Source organism: Oncorhynchus clarkii, chromosome 1 (genome assembly GCF_045791955.1).
Source record: "Oncorhynchus clarkii lewisi isolate Uvic-CL-2024 chromosome 1, UVic_Ocla_1.0, whole genome shotgun sequence".
NCBI lineage: Eukaryota > Metazoa > Chordata > Actinopteri > Salmoniformes > Salmonidae > Oncorhynchus > Oncorhynchus clarkii.
Window position 1 is genome coordinate 47,032,572 of NC_092147.1, and position 23,627 is coordinate 47,056,198.

The 23,627-nt window shown below is 43.5% G+C and overlaps 1 protein-coding gene across 2 annotated transcripts in view; it reads left to right on the forward strand.

Annotated features, from left to right (window-relative positions):
• Positions 1-23,627, forward strand: part of LOC139408130 (receptor-type tyrosine-protein phosphatase beta-like) — a 45,272-nt gene that overhangs the window by 9,879 nt on the left and 11,766 nt on the right. For both annotated transcript variants that reach the window (XM_071151902.1, XM_071151903.1), the window contains 12 exons: positions 55-331; positions 2,094-2,408; positions 2,605-2,865; positions 4,421-4,684; positions 4,853-5,128; positions 7,193-7,453; positions 10,690-10,956; positions 21,556-21,819; positions 21,937-22,200; positions 22,483-22,607; positions 22,835-22,973; positions 23,219-23,491. In XM_071151902.1, the coding sequence (XP_071008003.1) occupies positions 55-331; positions 2,094-2,408; positions 2,605-2,865; positions 4,421-4,684; positions 4,853-5,128; positions 7,193-7,453; positions 10,690-10,956; positions 21,556-21,819; positions 21,937-22,200; positions 22,483-22,607; positions 22,835-22,973; positions 23,219-23,491 (2,986 nt within the window). The remainder of the gene's footprint in view (positions 1-54; positions 332-2,093; positions 2,409-2,604; positions 2,866-4,420; positions 4,685-4,852; positions 5,129-7,192; positions 7,454-10,689; positions 10,957-21,555; positions 21,820-21,936; positions 22,201-22,482; positions 22,608-22,834; positions 22,974-23,218; positions 23,492-23,627) is intronic.

Below are 23,627 nucleotides of genomic sequence, written 5' to 3' on the forward strand. Positions count from 1 at the left end.
TGTTCATTCGTTTCCAACTGTAGCATACCCGTTGCCTCTTTTTGTTCCTTTCAGGTCGAGACCACTGAGGCAGTAAAGTGTTCATTTAACCTGACAAAAACCAGCGCTAATACGGATTCTATTGCTCTGGAATTGATAACAACAGGAGAAGCGTGTAACTTCACCGTGTTTTATGAGACTAGTCGGTCCGGCATAACGGATTGTTATCAACATGGGGAGTACACTAATGTGTATATCTGCGACATAAGGGATTTGGAACCAGGAACATTACACCAATTCGAAGTTATTTCGAAGAATGATGGAGAGAGGGGCAACGTATCAGTGCGTACAGGTAAGCGTTTCAAACCTAAATTCGTTTATATTCTAATCTATTTTAACCTAATCAATAATATTATATTCCAAAAGTATATTAGACTGTTATATTGACTTTAATTCATATCAAACGTGCTACCGATATCTGATGTAAAAATATTTTCCAGTATCAGACAATATATGTTTTTCTGTTTATTATATTTATATTTTGAACCATGACATTCGATTGATTATTTTTCGTAAAAAATATCATAACCCCTTCAGAAGATTAGGTGAATGACTCCTCTGATGGCAAAAACGTGTTATCATTGAATAGATCTAACACGTATGATGTCACATTATGACAGAAAGAGTTCTATCATTTATTGAATATATCTTTGAATCTCTGAGGGCTCATGAAGGCTCTCTCTCTCTCTGTTGGCGTTTTATTCCACAAAGGATAAAAGCACAAAAGTTGATACTTAATCTTGGAATTTTGCATATGTATCATTTTACAATTTTGCAGTAATATTTGACCTATAGGGAAAGGGCTTGAAATAGTATATGTTCATTATTCGATTTATGGTTACAGTGTTGATTCTTTTTTTGTGCACAGCATCGCACTGATTGTGAATAGATTCTGTGCACCACTTTGAAGAACATAGAGAATAGATAACTCTTGTGCCGACACCTCCTGAAGTCCAGTAGGTACACTTTATCCCACTGTACCTTAGTACAATCCTTTGCACATTGTCAAGGCCACAACCTTAGAATGTCCTGTCAAGAACCACTCTGGTCAGTGGTCTCAAAGCTCTAGACTAGAACTCTGTAAGTTCTGGAACACAGCTCCAATCATCTAAAGTTGGTGAGGCAGAGGTCAGTAACAACGCAGAGCATCGTGTTTGTTTCCAGACATATCTCCATCTCCCCAGAGCCACATCCCGTCAAGCATTGTTTCTTTGTACTAACGGATACAGGAGGCCTCCATTGTTTTCTTTTCATGGCACAGATAGATTACACTGAGAGTACACTTCACATCTTTGCGTTGAAAGTGTGCCCAAGTTTTTTTCTTTGGTCCTTGTGAGTGGACCACAACGTTTCCATTTTTGACAGTAGCTTACGAAGGATGAAATCCTCAAGAATAACAGTTCAGGAATTGCCAAATCACTTGGACTTGACATTATCCAATATATTTTGAATACAGTAGAAATCACAGATACAATGTAGTTATTGTGTAATACAGTAGTGGTCTTGCCAGTTTGGTTTTAGGATTGGACGGACAATGCCCTTAGGGTTCTGCTGATTGGCCAATGTGATTCCTGGGGTTGCTATGAAGAGAGGAAGCCATTATGAAGAAAGGGTCAAAGTTCAGCGTTGAGCTACGAGAGGCACTGGCCTCTCGCCCCGTCCTGCTCCTCTCTCTCTCCTTGTTTTTGTTGTTTCCTGTCTCGCTCTCACTCTAAGAAGCATGCAGGTTTCCCAGTGAATCCAACACGACATTCTTTAAAGAACCAAAACAATATTATCTCTCCCCTCCATCGCAGGCAGTCACCACTGGCCTTCAGCTGAAGTACAAAAGCAGGATGCAGACTCTTCATGCACTTTTCTCCTAGTTATGGAATATCATAGATGTTTAATTGAGGTGTAGATAATATTGCCAAGGTGCTTCCCCTTGGTTACTGGTTTATGGGATATCTTTGTTTTCTATAGCAAAATTGCCAACACATTATCTCCATCTTTCTCGCTCTCCTTCCTCTTTTCTCTCTGTCCTCTCTTTTCTCTCTTTTATTTCACTCTCTCAGACCCAGTGGGTCCATCCAGGTTGGACGTACTACCAGACCAGATCCAAGCAACCCAGTATAAGAGTCCTATTCAGGGTCAGGGTGGCTCCCATGGCCTGCACATATCCTGGCCTCGATCTCGTGGGCAGGTCGACTGGTATGAGGTCACACTACAGGACACCAAGACAGGGACGAGCCGCAGTACCCGCATCATGGGAACTGCCGCCACTCAGTCTCGCTTCACCGCCCTCACCCCTGGAACCCTCTATGCCCTCAGCCTGGTGGCAACGGCTGGGAATAAAACAGCCCTGCCAGTGCTGGCCACTGCAGCCACAGGTGAGGGGTCATCTTGCTGCTCTAGTATGGTTTGACTGGTCCTCTGATCACACATGATTTGCCTGGTCTTCCACAACTACTGTGCTGCACACCATCTATTTATGATACTGTAGATAGCATATAAATCCCTGATCTACCTTGTCTTGTTAGACATCATTACTCACTGACACTGACTACTCTTGTCTTGGTTACACAGCTCCCTCAGCTGTCAGCGGCCTCCAGCTCTCACCCTCCTCCAGCAGCTTGGGTGTTTCCTGGCAGCCCGGTCCAGGCAGGAGAGAGGGTTTCAGGGTGCTACTGAGGGAGCAGCAGGGCGCCCTAGTCAGGAACGTCACCCTTAAGAGTAGTGTCACCTCCCACACGCTTGACGACCTGTTGCCTGGGACCCTGTACACCGTCACCGTGGTGACTGAGGCTGAAGGCCTCCAGAACGCCATCTCCAAACAAGCAGTCACAGGTATGGCAAGTAAAACACCTACGAACCATGGCATGGTAACTCTGTTTGTGTGGTGACAGTCCTCATTGGTGTAGCAGGGATGAATCTAAGTTTACATGTTAAAATAGTAAGACTGACAAGCAAAACTCAAGTTCAAGTCTTTAACCCTAGCCCTATTCAATGTGTCTGATAAAAAAAGTAGTTTGTTGAAGGTTATTTTTGCATTGTCTCTTATTTTTCAAGTCGTCTGCCATCAAATCACTTAGTCCCATTGTTTGCCAACAGAGCGATCTAGTGCTTCAATGTCTCGGTGGCTTCAATACAGGTGCAAGATATGGTGAAATGTCTCTCACATATTTATCTAACATAGTTTGTAGAGCTTTGTTTTACTATCCAACACTGCATCCTACCACCATCACGACCATGCTTTCTCTCTGTCGTTGTTTCCAGGATATTTTAGGCTTCTCAATCCCACCCTTCCCTTCCTCTTTCTGCAGCTGGCTGGCCCATCAAGGCCTCCCAGAGTGCTCCCTTCCCCTCCCAACCCCCCTAGACATCAATAGAAAAATAGAAAATTACTATGAAATAATACAATATTTCAGTTCTGTGTATTGCTTAGTTTTTATTTGATTAAATTGATCATCTCATCTCTGCTCAGACAGTAGCAGCAAGCCAGCCAGACAATGTTATCTCTGTGCTCCCCATACTGTGCTGTCTTTAGTCACCCTATTTAGCTATAGGCTAGCCTGCCTAAGTATGCTGCAGTGCTGTCTGACAAAATCATTTGATTAGTTCTTAAAAAGGTTATAGATAAGGCATACTTTCACTAACGGTCTCTATCCCGCTCTCTCATCATTGTGTGTACATTCCTCTCTCATGCATTCTATGCGGTCGGTGTGTGTCTAATCTATAGTAGCAAGCGTAAAAGTGTATCCATCTCTGTCCGAGCCGGAAAGAATAGGCACAATGGATGATGGTCATTGGAGTTAATTACCTAATTTCTGTGCTGAACTAGGTTGGATATTTTTTTTAAATGAAACTACATCTCCCTTCAGCCCGATGTTTTTTTTTTTTATGGTCCATTTCTGGTTTGTTCAGGAATGGAGTCTCCTCTTTTACCTCATTTGCTTCCTCTCTGTCTCAAGGACACTGATGTGTTACGATCGTTGGAATAAATGAACCAAGGCGCAGCATACGTAGAGTTCCACATGCTTAATTGAAATGAAACTCACAAAAACAATAAAAAGCTAAAAGAAACGTGAAGTCATGGAGTGCTCACAGGCCACTACGCACAAACAAGATCCCACAAAAATCCAGTGGGAAAAGGCTGCCTAAATATGATCCCCAATCAGAGACAACGATTGGGAACCATACCAGGCCAACATAGAAATACAAAAACTAGAGTACCCACCCTAGTCACACCCCGACCAAACCAACATAGAGAATAAAAGGCTCTCTATGGTCAGGGCGTGACATGATGATCCTTTCTTATCTTTAGTTATTGTGTGGTTTTTCTTGATCTAAATCCTTCTCCCCACATGTTTAAATCAATACTGATATTTTCTCCTTCTCACAGTTCCTGTGGCGGTAACCGAGCTCTTCTTGGAGAACCACGGCAGTCTGGACACCCTGAGGGCCTCCTGGGTCAATGCTAGGGGCGGCGTGGATGCATACCTGGTCTCCCTGGCAACCCTAGGCTCAGCCAACCAGGATAGGAAGCTTCCCCCCAACGCCACTGAAGTGGTCTTCAGCGGCCTGACCCCTGGACGGCCCTATCAGGTGACTGTGAGGTCAAAGGTCGGAGAGCAGACAACTGAGGCAGTGGCCACAGGCAGAACAGGTAAGTCATTCTGGGGAGTCTATCAACTAGCCTTTTCACATGATTGAGCAGAGTTAAGCCAAGTTGAGCCGAGCTGTACTGCCTGGTCACGGATCCACCATAGTTGCTGGAACCGTGCTGGAAAGGACAATGTGAATCTCTCACTTTCTCTCTCTCACCATCCCGCAGTGCCAGCCAAGGTGTCTCAGCTGTCCATGGTGGGCGTCATTGATGGCAGCACTCTGAAGAGTACATGGTTGCCCCCAAGAGGGGACTGGGAGAACTATCGTGTCCTGCTACTGAACGGCACAGTGGCTCTAGTCAATGAGACAGTGAGCAGGCTGGTTAGACAGTACTCCTTCTCTGTAGCTTCCTTGGGGCTGGTGCCTGGCAGGCTCTACACAGCTCAGGTCATGGTGGAGAGCGGTCTGTTTGGCAACACCGCTCAATGTCAGGGGAGGCTAGGTACGTTACATTAAACATTTTTACTACACTGTATTTCAAATCAAAACAAATTTTATTGCTCACATGTGCCGAAAAACAACACATGTAAACTTCACAGTGAAATGCTTACAGACCAGCCCATTAAAAAAATAAATAAAAATATTAGCTACATAACATTTTTATAGTAACATAATAAAAGTAATAACGAGGTGCCAGTAACAAGTCAATGTGCAGGGGTACTGGGTGGTACTCACTACCCTTTGTAGCGCCTTGTGGTTGGATGTTGAGCAGTTGCCATACCAAGCAGTGATGCAGCCAGTCAAGATTCTCTCAGTGTTGGAGCTGTAGAACTTTGTGAGGATCTGAGGGCCCATCTCAAATCTTTTCAGCCTCCTGAGGGGGAAGACGCATTATTGTGCCCTCTTCCCGACTGTGTTGGTGTGTTTGGACCATGATAGGTCCTTAGTGATGTGAACACTGAGGAACTTGAATCTGTCGACCCTCGTGGCGGATGTGTTGTTGCCTACCCTCACCACCTGGGGGCGGCCTATCAGGAAGTCCAGGATCCAGTTGCAGAGGGAGGTGTTCAGTCCCAGGGTCCTTGGCTTAGTGATGAGCTTGGAGGGCACTATGGTGTTGAACTCTGAGCTGTAGTCAATGAACAGTATTCTCACGTACGTGTTCCTTTTGTCCAGGTGGGAAAGGGCAGTGGTGCTCTCACGCATGGTTCAGTGTTGCTTCCTTCGAAGCGAGCATGTAAGGCATTTAGCTCGTCTGGTTGGCTCGCGTCACTGGGAAGCTCTTGGCCGGGTTTCCCTTTGAGAGGGAGAGCTTTGTATGCATTCCTGTGTGTGGAGTAAAGGATCTACAGTTTTTTCCCCCTCTAGTTGCACATTGACATGCTGGTAGAAATGAGGTAAAACAGATGTCAGTTTTCCTGCATTAAAATCACCAGCCACTAAAAGCGCCGCCTCTGGATGAGCATTTTCTTGTTTGTTTATGGCCTTATACAGCTCGTTGAATGCGGTCTTACTGCCAGCATCGGTTTGTGGTGATAAATAGACAGCTATGAAAAATACAGACGAGAACTCTCTTGGTAACTAGTATAGTCTACAGCTTATCATGAGGTATTCTAACTCAGGCGAGCAGAACCTCAAGACTTCTTTAACATTAGAGATTGACAAAGAGACACACACACCGCCCCCCGGATCTTACCGGACTCTGCCATTCTGTCCTGCCGATGCATATAAAAACAGCTAGATGTATGTTATCCATGTCCTTGTTCAGCCATCACCACGAGAAGCATAGATAACAGTTCTTAATGTCCCATTGATAGGACAGTCTTGAACGGAGCTCATCCAGTTTATTCTCCAGTGATTGCACATTCACCAATAGAACAGAGGGTAAAGGCAATTTATTCACTCGCTGCCGTAGTCTCATCAAGGCACCCGCGTGCCGGCCTCTATAGCGTCATTTTCTCATGTTTCGGGGAGTGTCGGGGAGTGTCTGGGATTTGGGCCTGGTCCGGGATAATCAATGTCTTTCGCCTTCGACTCATTGAAGTAGAAGTTGAAAGCCTTCCCAGGACATCTAGTGGATGGCCTTTCCAGAAGAGTGGAGGCTGTTATAGCAGCAAAGGGTGGACCAACTCCACATTAATGCTCATGATGTTGGAATGAGTTGTTCGACGAGCAGGTGTCCACATACTTTTGATAATGTAGTGACGCTGTTCTAATGTCCAGAAGCTCTTTTTGGACATAGGAAACGATGGCGGAAAGTTAAGATTAGCACCAAAAAATACACAAAAAAGCACAATCGGTCAGGAGCCCTTAAACCGTCCGCTTTCCAAAGCAGCGCCAATCTTGCTGGGTCCCCTGCTGGGCGTTTACCCAATGTTGTTATGGGTTGTATGTTGTCAAGAGCATTTAAGATGTCTATTTAAATTGCCATGGCTTCTGAAGTTTTCATTTTTGTTTTGATTACCCCTCCTCCTTTGCCCTCTCTCTCTTTACTCATTCACATAATCTTCCTCTGCCCCCCCCCTCTCTCTTTACTCAATTACTCCTTCTATTCTCTTTCTCTCAGCCCCGCAGCCTGTCCAGCAGCTGATGGTCCGTCACGGTGATGAGACGTCTCTGAGCGTGCTGTGGTCTCGCCCCGCGGGGGTGTGGGACGGGTACACCGTGGTCTTGAGACAGGGGGACACTGTTGTGTCACAGAGGACACTGTCCCGTGACGCCAGGGAGTGCACATTCAACATCCTCATGCCCGGACGCCAGTACGCCATTGCCGTCACGACCAACAGTGGGGGCCTAAACAGCTCGGCTTCAGTGATTGGACGAACCAGTGAGTCACGGTTCCAAAGGGAGATGGATTTCACCTTTCTTTTCCCAATGTGTTTGTTCTAGACACGACACTAGAACATTGTTCCTCACAGGTTTTGCAGTCATATAACATAATTGTTGTTGTTGTCATATAATAATGAGCTTCTCTCCAAATCAAATCAAATTTATTTTTATAGCCCTTCGTACATCAGCTGATATCTCAAAGTGCTGTACAGAAACACAGCCTAAAACCCCAAACAGCAAGCAATGCAGGTGTAGAAGCACGGTGGCTAGGAAAAACTCCCTAGAAAGGCCAAAACCTAGGAAGAAACCTAGAGAGGAACCAGGCTATGTGGGGTGGCCAGTCCTCTTCTGGCTGTGCCGGGTGGAGATTATAACAGAACATGGCCAAGATGTTCAAATGTTCATAAATGACCAGCATGGTCAAATAATAATAATCACAGGCAGAACAGTTGAAACTGGAGCAGCAGCACGGCCAGGTGGACTGGGGACAGCAAGGAGTCATCATGTCAGGTAGTCCTGAGGCATGGTCCTAGGGCTCAGGTCCTCCGAGAGAGAGAAAGAAAGAGAGAATTAGAGAGAGCATACTTAAATTCACACAGGACACTGGATAGGACAGGAGAAGTACTCCAGATATAACAAATTGACCCTAGCCCCCCGACACATAAACTACTGCAGCATAAATACTGCAGGCTGAGACAGGAGGGGTCAGTAGACATTGGCAATACTGCTTCTTTATGATCTCACTATGATTTCAAAGTCTCTATGACAGGGTTCAACACCTGGCGGCCTGGTGATATTATTTGGCCCCCCCAAGTTTTCTGAGAAAAAAAAAAAGTTGTTATTTTTTGGACATAAAATACTAAAAACACCAGCAAATCAGCTCCAAGTGATTTTAATTTTGAAAATATTTTCCAAAGTATTCCCATGCATAAGAGAGAGATACTGTTAATGTGATTGTATACAAATGTCAGCAAGGTTTGAAATTATTCTGTTTTGGTCAAATATTATATCTGTTTGGGCTTCTTGCGGTCAATTTGCAGTCTACAAATTCTTTGTAATTATGTTAAGTTATTATGTTATGTTATGTTTGGGGCGGCAGGGTAGCCTAGTTGGTAGAGCGTTGGACTAGTAACCGAAAGGTTGCAAATCTGTCGTTCTGCCCCTGAACAGGCAGTTAACCCACTGTTCCTAGGCCGTCATTGAAAATAAGAATTTGTTCTTAACTGACTTGCCTAGTTAAATAAAGGTAAATGTTCTGGCCCCCCTGAGCACCGCTCAAGAAAAAAAATTGTCCCGCTGCTGAATCATCACTGATCAAAAATATAAACGCAATGTTCCATCTCCTTTAGTGAGCATTTATCCTTTGCCAAGATAATCCATCCACCTGACAGGTGTGGCATTTCAAGAAGCTGATTAAACGGCATAATCATTACACAGTGATGGGGACAATAAAAGGCCACTCTAAAATCTGCAGTTTTGTCACACGATGCCACAGCTGTCTCATGTTTTGAGGGAGCGTGCAAAGAGCTGTTGCCAGATAATTGCATGTTCGTTTTTTGACCATAAGCCGCCTCCAACATTGTTTTAGAGAATTAGGCAGTACGTCCAACAAGCCTTACAACTGCAGACCACATGTAGCCATGTCAGTACGTCCAACAAGCCTTACAACTGCAGACCACATGTAGCCATGTCAGTACGTCCAACAAGCCTTACAACTGCAGACCACATGTAGCCATGTCAGTACGTCCAACAAGCCTTACAACTGCAGACCACATGTAGCCATGTCAGTACGTCCAACAAGCCTTACAACTGCAGACCACATGTAGCCATGTCAGTACGTCCAACAAGCCTTACAACTGCAGACCACATGTAACCATGTCAGTACGTCCAACAAGCCTTACAACTGCAGACCACATGTAGCCATGTCAGTACGTCCAACAAGCCTTACAACTGCAGACCACATGTAGCCATGTCAGTACGTCCAACAAGCCTTACAACTGCAGACCACATGTAGCCATGTCAGTACGTCCAACAAGCCTTACAACTGCAGACCACATGTAGCCATGTCAGTACGTCCAACAAGCCTTACAACTGCAGACCACATGTAGCCATGTCAGTACGTCCAACAAGCCTTACAACTGCAGACCACATGTAGCCATGTCAGTACGTCCAACAAGCCTTACAACTGCAGACCACATGTAGCCATGTCAGTACGTCCAACAAGCCTTACAACTGCAGACCACATGTAGCCATGTCAGTACGTCCAACAAGCCTTACAACTGCAGACCACATGTAGCCATGTCAGGCCAAGACATCCGGCTCCTTCACCTGTGGGATCGTCTGAGACCAGCCACCCGGACAGCTGATGAAACTCTGGGTTTGCACAACCGATGAATTTCTCCGCAAATTGACAGATACCGTCTCAGGGAAGCTCACCTACGTGCTTGTCGTCCTCACCAGTTTCTTGACCTGACTGCTGTTCGGTGTCGTAAACAACTTCAGTGGGCAAAGGTTCACCTTTGATGACCACTGGCACGCTGGAGAAGTGTGCTCTTATGAATCCCAGTTTCAACTGTACCGGGCAGATGGCAGACAGCGTGTATGGCATTGTGTAGGCGAGCGGTTTGCTGATGTCAACGTTGAGAACAAAGTGCCCCATGGTGGGATTATGGTATGGGCAGGCATAAGCTACGGAAAACTAACACAATTGCACTTTATCGATGGCAATTTGAATGCACAGAGATACCTGGACGAGATCCTCAGGGCCATTGTTGTGCCATTCATCCGCCGCCATCACCTCATGTTTGGGATGCTCTGGATCGACGTGTACAACAGCATGTTCCAGCTCCTTCAAATATCCAGAAACTTTGCATAGCCAATGAAGAGGAATGGGACAACATTCCAAAGGCCACAATCAACAGCCTGATCAACTCTATGCAAAGGAGATGTTTCATGCTTACATGAGGTAAATGATCACACCAGATACTGACTGGTTTTCTGATCCACGCCCCTACCTATGTTTTGTTTTAAGGTATCCATGACCAACTAATTAGGGCCTAGTGAATGTATTTCAATTGACTGATTTCCTTATATGACCTGTAACTGTTTATATTTTTGTTCAGTGTAGTTGATGATCTCTGCTCTATGGTCTCAACTATGGTCTACATTTCTCTCTATGATCTCTGTTAATGTCTCACATCTTTGAAGTTCCTCTCTCTCTGTGTCTCCTCTCAGCCCCGGCGCAGGTGACCAGTCTGCGTGTGACCAACGGTGGCAGCACAGACAGCCTCCAAACCCAGTGGGAGCGGGCGGCCGGCGAGCTGGACTCGTACCGTGTGCTGCTTATCCACGACAGCAGTGTGATCAAGAACGAGAGCACCCCGGCCCACACCACGGCCTACAGCTTCCTGGCGCTGAAGCCTGGAGCCCTCTACAGGGTGGTGGTCACCACTGTCAGGGCCGGACAAGTCTCCAGACAGAGCGTGGCAGAGGGAAGCACAGGTAGACAACACTATGATCACTGAATGATGTAGCCTACTTTAAATGTATAATGTTAAAATAGATCAATTTGAAGATAATGTTTAGCTAGCACACATGGATATGAATTCCGATAAAAGCGCTCACAGTTTTAACTGTCTTTGTGTGACAAACACCCATACTAGTTTATGCAAAATAATGTCAGATAATGTCTTCTATTCGGGGATTGCCAGGATATTATTCAGAACTTTCTGAGCTCTTATCTGATGCGACAGGAATTTTCCTGGAATTTCCAGGATATCCGACTATGCAACAAACATGTCAAGGTTTTCCTTTCAAAGACTTCCCTTCATGGAGGGAAAAGGATTGGGGTCTACAGTATTTTGTATGGTTGAATCCCAGCTATCTTAAATCTGAGAACGTTTTCATTAAAAGATGGCGGGGGAAACAGCCCCACTGGCCGCCCCACCACCGTTGCTATTGTTGCTGAGTTGAAGAGCGTCGCGCAGCATGGTAAAAATATGCAGTACATATTGTGCTCTTCTATTGCGCGTCCGAGGGGAAAAAAACTGAGTTTTTGCAGTGCCTTCTCAATCAATCAATCAAATGTATTTATAAAGCCCTTTTTACATCAGCCGATGTCACAAAGTGCTATACAGAAACTCAGCCTAAAACCTCAAAACGGCAAGCAATAAGGATGTAGAAGCACGGTGGCTAGGAAAAACTCCCTAGAAAGGCAGAAAACTAGGAAGAAACCTAGAGAGGAACCAGGCTCTGAGAGGTGGCCAGTCCTCTTCTGGCCGTGCCGGGTGGAGATTATAACAGTACATGGCCAAGATGTTCAAATGTTCATAGATGACCAGCAGGGTCAAATAATAATAATCACAGTGGTTGTAGAGGGTGCAACAGGTCAGCACCTCAGGAGTAAATGTTACTTGCTTTTCATAGCCAATCATTCATAGTTTAAGACAACGGGTGCGGTAGAGAGAGTGCCGAAAACAGCAGGTCCGGGACAAGGCAGCACATCCGGTGAACAGGTCAGGGTTCCTTAGCCGCAGGCAGAACAGTCTCTGTAGTTCCCTGGGCTGTTGCTGTGGATACAGCTCTTTCTGAACTGCCAGCTACTTGAGATGAACATACGAGCAACATACAAAGTTATAAAGCTTCTGCAGGAGAGCAAAAAAGTTAACTGCCCCAGGCACTGATTTTACAGCATCGACAAGAACCAAATTCAAACAAATGCAAATGCAAATCTTACACTGTTTTTAATCTGTGCAGACACACCCGAATGCTTTCCACTCATGACGGATGCACTGTCATAGCCTTGCCCCACACGATTATTTCTGTAGTCCAGACAGACTATGTTTTTCAAGGCAATCAATTAGCATTTTTGTGAGACCTGCTGCATCTAAGCTTTCAGCTGACAGAGAGTGTAAAAAGCTTTCGTGGATGGCCCCATTGTAATAGTACCTCACAACTAAAGACATTTGTTATTTTTTCTTTAAATCTTTGGTTTCATCTGCAATTACACTAAAAACTTAACTTTCTTTTACTTCTCTCATTATTTCACTTTGTACCATCTCAGCTAAGCTCTCAAGAACTTCATTTTGGATTTGGTGGCTTGTGTACTTACCATTGCCACATGCATTCATCCTTTCTCTATGAGAGGGTCAAGCTTTGCTATTTTTTCTAAGATTGTCACAATATTACCCCTGTGAGAGTCATTCGACTCTCGATGACCTCTCTGCGCTATATTTTGAGTGGCAGTAAATAGGAGCACATGTGCAATTGTTTTAATGTAAGTACAGTTTTCCTCCACTTTCATTTATGACATCTAACATTGATGAGTTGCTGTCAATAGCCCTTTGATGCTGATTCCAAGCATACATAGCATTGATATGATGCTCTGCCTTTGAATGGAGGTTCAAACCAGAATCTTTAAAAGGCGCCATTTTCCAGTTACAAAACCCTGACTGTGATGTGAAGGCAGGTTAAGGTGTATTGGGCAGAGAAAAATGCCTACAGGCGAAACAATAAGTCGAATCTTGGTTTACAGAATATTCAAGCCATGAATTGTCCGTATACCAGGAACTGTTGAAAGGCCTTTTCCTAGTACTATGCTGAGTTCTGGGAAATGTTTTCAAACATACAGGACCATCTTCTCTGGATCTTGAAATGTCTGAAATACACATAAAATAATGTGTCATATTTCTATGGAAATGTATAATTAATTAAGTATAATTAAGCTAACTAAAATGTGTAGTAATTAAGCTAACTAAAATGTGTAGTTTAAAGTATTGGCCTGGCCTCCCATTGTGTCCTTTTGGAACAGAAGTCTGATATCTCTCCCTTTCTTTTCATGTTTAACTGACCCTATGCAAAAATAAGACCGTCTATGGTTACATACAAGCATCCAATTACCCACATTTTAGTCCAATCGCAATCTTAATTACAAATCTCCATTAACATAACTGTACCTTAAATCAACTATCAGTCTAAGTTACTAGTTTGATCATGTCTAGCCCTACTCTGCAGTATGTAATTTAGCTAGCTATAATTTCTTACACCTTTACGATAGCAAACAGGCTATCTGCAAATTGTGGTAATGTTTTGAGTAACGTTAACAGATTGATAATAACAATTGTTCGTTTTGAGTTCAAGTATGAAAATCTAACTGAGTTAATGGATTTCAAATTGATGAATGTTAACTTGCTGAACACTGACAGCTGTAGCCTACTAGTTACCCCACATTAGCTAAACATGTGTATACTGTAACTTACGACACTGCACTGTATATGCGTGTATTACTAGCACATATGTAAACATAATGTTAGGCTGAATTGGGAACCGCTCTCTCTTATCTGATTAACTGTCTGTTAATGGAGCCAAATGTCTGACGTTAACTTACACAGTGACTCAACTTTCATAAAAGTTGTTCAGGAAACCTAAACCCGATGCTAAACCTTAAAACTTCCTTCAAAGATTATGTTTTCACCAATCGCGAAAAGAGCTCGTGGAGCTGCTCTTTATTGTACTATCGCAAACAGACGTGTGTTTCACCATGAAGGATTCCAGCTCGAAATGACAATAATATACAATGGAATATGAGGCCTATATAAATTCAGCCACAACTTTGTTCCATCACAAAACCTGAGCGCAACCTGTCCGGTGAAGTTCATTAAGAATATTATTACATGTAACAAACAGTTACATGACCGACAGCATGGACAAGCAAGTTAATGTTTCCTGACATTTTCGGGCTACTAAACAACTATGGATTTATTTACCACAAGTCGCAAAGACAACAGGAACTCCCTCCACTATTCCAACATCATTAAATCACCTATGCTTAGTCTAATACAGTGACAACAATACCAAAAACTATTTAGTCCAATCAAAGTAAGCTAAAAATGATGTGGCTGTTCATGGTTCTGATTTGTGTGTGTGTGCAAGTAGAAAAAACAGTTTGACTCACCATACTTGTAGAGAAACACCAATGCGATCCACCTCTTTCATGTTGACAAAACGGTCTATGACAGTCATACAGTACACACTTTTATTTTTGTTGTCGTCCTAGGCTAAAATGCCTGCTCGCTAGCCTAACTTCCTTTCATGGGCAACGTTTGCTAGTTAACATTAGCCTTCTACATCTAGCTACATATTTCACTTCCATCCTCTCAGTCCAGTGGTACAATGTATGAATTTATGGTTGGATCAGAATTGCCATGATAATCATTGGCCAGTACGGCAAATTAAGTAAAACCACAAGTACAAATCCCTGTCTCCATCCAAGGCTAATTTAAGAAAGGGGAAATTGTATCTAGCTAGCTAGCTAGCCACCGGATGACACAAACAACACGAGATGCAACAATTCAGGTTGTTTCTGTCATCTCTTGATGCGATGTGCCAAATCCACACTGCCTTCCCTTGACACTTTTGTTTTGGTGCACCAGGACCATTCACAGTTGAGCTCACTCAGTTTAGCTGTTATTTTATACTTTCTTTTTTATCAAGGGAGGCTAAATGCTCGCTGGTTTCCCTTGCATTCAATCCTAAGAGCGGCAACAATGTCATAATCTTTATGACCAGACAGCATCATGGCCTACACATACAGAGGTGAGATACGTTCAGCCTCTTGCGATTTGAAGTACAATTATGAAAACACAGAGAGATGAAAGACTTTTTATTTTTTTCATTGTTATTTTTTTTTTAAATGGCTTCCCTTGGTAGGCTTCTAGAATATCTGTCTTCTAGATCTTGTATCCCTCGTAGATCTCCTTTAGTGGATCTTACTTGTAGATCTTGAAACTTGTTTCAGCTTTACCATATTCCTTTAATTTCTTCTCTACTTTTCTGATACTCTTGCGTGTCATCTCTAATGTTTTCTTCCAAAATATCTGGGTAATTCAGTTCAAATCCTGTCGTGGAGAATTGTAACAAAATTTAACACTTACAAGAACTTGTGAATTCAATAAAGGCTTTTAATACAAAATATCAGAAGCCGAGCTGGTCCGCGGAACACAACCTTCCCTAAGCTCTGGCTCTGTATTTATGCACATACAACATATGAGTCCATCCCACATGCAAATGAAGTTATTTCCCTCAGTCCATCTGCCACCATTATATCCCAATCTGTGCATCCTGCTTGTTTACGCCCAATAACGCCCATATCTGCTTTCAGTTAAGTTATAATAGTGGCAGGACGTCTTCATGACCCAAAAATAATACATGCCCATCTTATGCTATGGGCCCCTTATGTTTAGCTTGGTGTGTTCTTTGGTATGTCTGTCCTTATTAGGACTCATAGACTATGTGTATCTTCTGACATTCCTTCAGCATCTTCATGTCCTAAAAAGAATACATGCCCATCTTATGCTATGGGCCCCTTATGTTTAGCCTGGTGTGTTCTTTGGAATGTCTGTCCTTTTTAGGTCTAGTAAACTATGTGTCTAGTAGACTATGTGTCTCTCTCTCTTCTCCTGTGGTCTGATGTACATCTTTGCTTGACAGTATTATGTTTGTCCCTATATGTACCGTTTGCTCCCACAATCCCTGTAACATAAACACATAAACACAGCTCTAATACAGAGCTACGTACAGTAGTGAGTGCATAAATGTTCATACTGGGCCCCTGTGGGAATCTACTAGAGTCACACGGGATCAGTTCTAGGACACAATCTAAGCCAATCTAATGCTATGAGCCTGGTTAGTGAGGCTATATCATATCTATCAAACCTAAGAGATATTCAACAGATCAGGTTCGTGGTGAAATGATGCCTGATTCAACACTCACCAATCAGTGACAGACTCATCAGTACTCTCTGTATCTGCCCACTCCTCGGAGTCTGAATCCTCTGTCTGTTGTCTCGCCCTCCTCATTGCCTCACTCGCTCCTATTCTCTTCTCTGTCCGTTTCATTTGCTCTTTCTTCTCTCTTTCTTTCTTCTCTTGCTCCTTTCTCATTTTCTCTTGCTTCTCTTTTTCTTTCCTCTCCTGCTTATTTTTTATTTTCTCTTCTTTTTCCTTCAGTTTTAGTTTAAGCTCTCTATTTTTCTCCTCCTGCTTTTGTACCTTTTTCTCAACTTTTTCTTTCTTTTTCTCAGCTTCAGCTAACTTTTTCTCCGCTTTTTCGTTATCCTTCTCCTCTTTTTTCAGGCGATTCTTCTCATCTTGTTCTCTTTTTTTCTCAGCTTCAGCTAACCTTTTCTCCGCTTTTTCGTTATCCTTCTCCTCTTGTTTCAGGCGCTTCTTCACATCTTGTTCTCTTTTTTTCTCAGCTTCAGCTAACCTTTTCTCCGCTTTTTCGTTATCCTTCTCCTCTTTTTTCAGGCGCTTCTTCACATCTTGTTCTCTTTTTTTCTCAGCTTCAGCTAACATTTTCTCCGCTTTTTCGTTATCCTTCTCCTCTTTTTTCAGGCGCTTCTTCTCATCTTGTTCTCTTTTTTTCTCAGCTTCAGCTAACCTTTTCTCCACTTTTTCGTTATCCTTCTCCTCTTTTTTCAGGCGCTTCTTCTCATCTTGTTCTCTTTTTTTCTCAGCTTCAGCTAACTTTTTCTCCACTTTTTCGTTATCCTTCTCCTCTTTTTTCAGCCGCTTCTTCTCATCTTGTTCTCTTTTTTTCTCAGCTTCAGCTAACTTTTTCTCCACTTTTTCGTTATCCTTCTCCTCTTTTTTCAGGCGCTTCTTCTCATCTTGTTCTCTTTTTTTCTCAGCTTCAGCCAACCTCTTTTCCCCCTTTTCTTCTTCCTTCTTCTCCATCTCCAGGTTATTTATCCTCTCCTGTTCTTTCTTTTTCTCTTCCTCAAGTCTAGGTTTCTCCTCCTTTTCTTTTTCCTTCCTCTCCTTCTCCCAAATTCTTGCCATCTCTTTTTCTTTCTTTTTCTCTGCTTCCAATCTCAGTTTCTCCTCTGTTTCGTTTTCCTTTTTCTCCTTCTTCTGGTTCTTTATTCTCTTCTTTTCTTCCTCAAACCTAAGATTCTCTTCCAGTTCTTGTGCCTTCATCTCATTCGCAAGGATCTTCAGCCTCTCTTTTTCTTTCTGTTTCTCTTCTTCCCATTTAAATTTCTCCTCCTTGTCTTTTTCTTTCATCTCCTTCTCCAGGTTCTTAATCCTCTCTTTCTCTTTCTTTTTTTCTTCCTCCAACCAGAGCTTATCCTCCTTGTCTTTTTCTTTCATCTCCTTCTCCAGGTTCTTAATCCTCTCTTTCTCTTTCTTTTTTTCTTCCTCCAACCAGAGTTTATCCTCCTTGTCTTTTTCCTTCCTCAACTTCTCCAGGGTCTTCATCCTCTCTTTTCCTTTCTTTAGCTCTTCATCAAATGTCTCTGCCAATCTTAAGTCCCTCTCAGCCTTTTCTTTTTTAATTTCATCTAGACATTTCTGGCTCTCTTTCATATGTCCTATCAGCTTGTTCTCCTCCTGTTCTACCCTCTTTTCCTGATCCCCAATACACTGTTGCTTCTTCGTCAATTGCTCCTCACCGTTACCTGCTTTCTCTTTCTGACCTACATTCTGCATCTTCATCCATTTTCTCTCCATCTCTTTTTCCACAGCTTCAAGTATCTCAATCCGATCCAACTCCCTCTCATTTTCTATTGACTTCATCATCTCTATCATGTCCTGCTCCGTCTTCTGTATTATATTTGCTGGAGACTTCCTCTGCAACTTCTTCCATTTTCTCTCCATCACTTTTTCCACCACCACAAGTATCTCCGCCTGATCCTTCTCCCTCTCCTCTTCTATTGTCTTCATCATCTCCTCAATCTCCTTCTCCTGTCTCAAAGCTGGGTCTGAGGATGCGTCTGTGTATAGCCCCTCGAGAATAGCAGGTGGCAACGGCAGAGGGCGTTTGGGAGGAGAGAGATAAGGAAACCAATGTGTTATAGGCATGGGAGGATCAACCAGTGGGGGTAGGACAGGAGAGCGTCCATGGAGTCTCTGTCCAGCTGGGAGGACACCTGAGCTGCCTGTCAGAGACACACTCTGGTAGTACTGATGCCGTCCTGACGTAGGCTGGCCAGCGGGGGGCACTGGAATGGGGAATTCCCAAGAAGGTTTCATGTAGGTTGAGGAGTCACCCACACCATTTATGTTCTGTTGCATAAGAAACAGAGCAATATTAGGTAGTTATAGCATGTGCATCTTTGTTAAATGGCATAGAATTAACCGTATACTTGTTCAAGCTACATTACATACATTCAACCGATTAAACAAGACAGGATATATACTGCAGCTATAATATCGTGGAATTAAGACAAATATCTGCAGGGCTTTTCTTCTGGCTCCATTGAACTTTTTCAATGTCAAACTTAATTTAGACCCTCATACCAGGCCACTAGGTGCTCAAACGGGGCGCTCTTATGTCTGAAGTCATGTCCTCTCACCTCCTCAAGCAGCTCTCCCAGTCTCCTCATCTCTGCCCAGAGTGCCTTGGTCTCCACGTCTACCTTCTCCTCCAGCCTTCTGACGACCACACAGAGTTCCTGGTTGTCCTTAGCCTGCTTCCATTTGCTATACTGCAGCATCTCCTCATGCTTTTGCTGTTTCTTCTGGCTCTTTTTCAGCTGAGCCATCATGGCTTCCCGGTCACTCTTCATGACTTTGATGGCCTCCCCAATCAGAGTCACCTTCTCTCTGAGGAGACCCACTTTCTGAGACTTGGTGGGCTGCCTCTGAACAAGATGAATGTATGAAAGGAGATGAAAACCATGTTTTAGTACCAAATATTTTAACATACAATTAATTACATAGCAATGACGAAGTTTGAACTTATAAAATTGAGAAATAGCAATTCATTGAACATCAAATAAGTTACATGAAAAAGGAAGCTCCTACTTACAGTAAGGAGTTGTACTCTCTTTGGACCAGGCAAACAGAAACAGTCCATGATGACTGTCTTGTATGTACTTGATGGAACAAAACAAAGCAATCAATGCAATATAGCCTAAATCATTCAGGATATTTTCTTAGCTTAGACTTGACAATTATTAGACATATTAAATTGGTAAATATCTTATTCGAGAGATGGTACATACTTATTCGAGAGATGAAATGGCCAATATTTCACACATTTCACAGTTCATTTTGGATCATCCGTATGCTTCAAGTCCTTTCTTTATGAGTAGCCTTATCGGTTTGCACTCCAACACAAAGGTTAGAACATACGACGAGAATTGGAATGCAATTATGACATCATTTTATTATGATGCTGGATACGGGGTTTTGAAAGCGATAGTCAATGAAAACGCATCCCCCTTAGAATTAGAATGTTCATTATAATTCTATGTACATACCTCATTATGGCATCACAGCAATTAATAGGCAGCATCATGCCATAATCAATAAAATGGCACCCAATTTAGACCAATAGTATGTGAGTTTCACATACAATAATATTATAATGGCCAGATTATGCCCTCCTGTACTGTCGGTCCACATAGATGTAGGCTAGGCCTGAACAATGATATAGGCTTACACCTCACAATAATGTAATAATACTTTTTCTTTCCACTTGTATTTTGTATTTATATTGATGTGTGTATTTTCTGTAATGTACAGTGCATTCGGAAAGTATTCAGAACCCTGGACTTTTTCCACATTTTGTTACAATACAGCCTAGTTTTAAATTGATTAAATCGTTTCCCCCCTAGTCAATCTACACACAATATCCCATAATGACAAAGCAAAAACAGTTTTTTAGAAATGTTTAGAAATGTATATAAAAAAACTTTAATATCACATTTACATAAGTATTCAGACCCTTTACTCAGTACTTTGTTGAAGCACCTTTGACAGCGATTACAGCCTTGAGTCTTCTTGGGTATGACGCTACAAGTTTGGAACACCTGTATTTGGGGAGTTTCCCCCATTCTTCTCTGCAGATCATCTCAAGCTCTGTCAGGTTGGATGGGGAGCATCGCTGCACAGCTATTTTCAGGTCTCTCCAGAGATGTTAGATCGAGTTCAAGTCATGGCTCTGGCTGGGCCACTCAAGGACATTCAGAGACTTGTCCGTGATGCGTGATGTATTGTTGTCTCTACCTTCCTGCCCTTTGTGCTGTTGTCTGTGCCCAATAATGTTTGTACCATGTTTTGTGCTGCTACCATGTATCAGGTATGAAAGTAAAACCCAGATGCAGACAACGTTGAAATAACAATGGTTTAATAGTCCAACAGGGGCAGGCAATAGACAGGTCAAGGCAGGCAGGGGTCAGTAAACCAGAGGTGGGGCAACGGTACTGGACGGCAGGCAGGCTCAGGGTCAGGGTAGGCAGAGGTCAACAATCCAGAGGTGGGGCAAAGGTACAGGTCGGCAGGCAGGCAGAGTGGTCAGGCAAGCGGGTTCAGAGACAGGACAGGTAAGGTTCAAAACCAGGAGGGTGAGAAAAAGAGAGACTGGGAAAAGCAAGAGCTGAGACACAAACATGCTGGTTGACTTGACAAGCTGGCAACAGACAAACAGAGATCACAGGTATAAATACACAGGGGATAATGGGGAAGATGGGCGACACCTGGCGGGGGGTGGAGACAATCACAAAGACAGGTGAAACAGATCAGGGTGTGACACCATGTTGTGTTGCTACCATTTTGTTGTCATGTTGTGTTGCTACCATGCTGTGTTGTCATGTGTTGCTGCCTTGCTATGTTGTTGTCTGGTGTCTCTCTTTATGGAGTGTTGTCTCTCTTTTTGTGATGTGTGTTTTGTCCCATTTTTATATATTTTACATTTTTTTATTTTTAATACCAGACCCCGTCCCCGCAGGAGGCCTTTTGCCTTTTGGTAGGCCTTCATTTTAAATAAGAATTTGTTCTTAACTGACTTGCCTAGTTAAATAAAGGTTAAATAACAAATTTAACACACAACCAAGTTACTGTTTTGATGTTGCTTGTAAGAGATGTTCTTACATATCCCACATTATTATTGAGAAAAAAACAAAACAAGAATTCAAATAAAAAATTGTTGTTTTTAAGTCCTTACAATACAAAAACGTAACAAAACAAGTTTTTATTTTTATTTGTTTAACTATATATTTTGATTCATACAGCCTTCCCAGCTGCAAATATGAACAGACAGTGATTCACAGAATGACTGAATCAGTCTCTCTCTCTCCCCATCCCCCCTTCCAGTCCCTGCTGCCGTAGGCGAGGTGACAGTCAGTAACAACGGTCGTATGGACTTCCTCAGTGTGTCGTGGCGACCAGCCCAAGGCGACGTGGATAGTTACCTGGTCACCCTGAAGGACCGCGAGAGGACCGTCCACACCCTGGTCGTGTCCAAGTCTAGCCCTGAGTGTGTGTTCAAGTCCCTGGTGTCTGGACGGCTCTATAACATCTCCATCGTCTCCCGCAGTGGAGTCTACGAAAACCACACCATCGTGCAGGAACGCACACGTAGGTCTACCGCGTCTACCTGTTTGTCTGTCTGAAATACTTCTCGTCTGCTTGCTTTGCTGTTCTATTCAATTCAAGTGTTCTTCAATTCTATTCTATTCTTTTCCTCTTCCCCAGAGCCCTCTAGTGTCCAGAACCCCACAGCGATCCACTCGGCCAGGGATGACTACCTGAAGGTGTACTGGCGCCATGCGGCAGGGGACTTTGACTACTACCAGGTGGTCATCAAGCACAACAACATCTTCCACCAGAACAAGACGATTATGAAGAGCCAGAACGAGTGTGTGTTCAACGGCCTGGTGCCCGGGAGACTCTACACTGTCATCGTCAGCACCTGGAGCGGGAAGTATGAGACCAGCGTGTCCACGGACGGAAGGACCTGTGAGTGATACGAATAGTATAATATGTTCTATCTCTCTTTTTATTTGTAATATATAATATGTGCATAGCATAGTGGTGTTTGTAATAATAATTAAGCTAGTTACACTCATAACTGTCTAATTTTGGTGAAACAGTTTCCTTGAGCAAGCTTATTTGAACCCTGCCTCTCGCCACCCTCTGTCCCTTTGTATGTGTTGTACGTTGAGTTTGTATGCTGCAAAATGCATGGCCTCTGAGAACATCACAGTTGATCTATTTCAATCTCGAATCTGTCTGTGACAGTCCCTGCGGCGGTGAGATCACTAGCTCTGGCTGGGCGGGGCACGGAGGACCTCCGTGTCGCCTGGCTGGCTGCTCTGGGGGATGTGGATCACTACGAGGTGCAGCTCCTCTTCAACGACATGAAGGTTAGTCCTCCTGGTCCGGTCTACAGAAGTACATGGTTAGTCTGTCTTCATGTTTAGAGGACTTTTAGGACCTTCATTCTGTTCTTATATTTTCTCCCTGCTTTATTTCTATTTATCTTACCGATTTTCATTATGTAAAGTGACTTTGGGTTTCTAAAAAAAAGTATAGTCATTTAATATAGCAAAATGTATTAACAATGAATGTATTATGTATTATTATTATGAAGGTGTTCCCGCCCATCACGCTGGGCAGCAGCGCGGGGGCGTGTGTCCTGTCCTCCCTCACCCCGGGACGCCTCTATAAGATCCACGTTTCCACCTTCAGCGGACCCAACCAGAGGGCCCAGTTCATAGAGGGCAGGACAGGTGAAACCTTTGTTTGTTTTCTTTCAAAATGCTTGTGTTTGATTTGTTAGCACGTTTGGGACTACTCCATTGGTTGAGTTGAGTTAGCAAAACGGGACACAGCAAAATGTCACAGAATCGAAAACAAATCGACCACAAGCTAAAGATAAACTGACAACAGTATTCATTTCCGTTCCATTTCCACCCCCTTTCTCCCTCTCCTGGTTCTTCTGTCTCCTTCTCGTCTTTTCTCCCGATGCTTGCAGTTCCCAGCAAGGTCAAGAACATCCACGTGAGCAACAATGGGCAGAGCAACAGCCTGAAGATCAGCTGGACCCCGGGGCAGGGTGACGTGGACAGCTACTCTGTGTCGTTGTCACTGGACGGGCCAGAGGGACGCATGCTGGAGACGCGACCTGTACCCAAACACCCAAATCAGCTGGGATTCAACTCCCTGCAGCCTGGGCAGCTGTACAGTGTGACTGTAAGGTCTATCAGTGGTATACTGTTGAACAACAACACGGCCAGCGGACGCACCGGTGAGGAGGCTGCATAAGGACTCATAACACATTCTTTACTCGTACACTGCATTCATAAGCAATGCATTAGCATTTCACACTGTATATTTGGGTGTTCTGGTGGTGGACTGGGAAGGAATAGTGATCTCTCTCACTG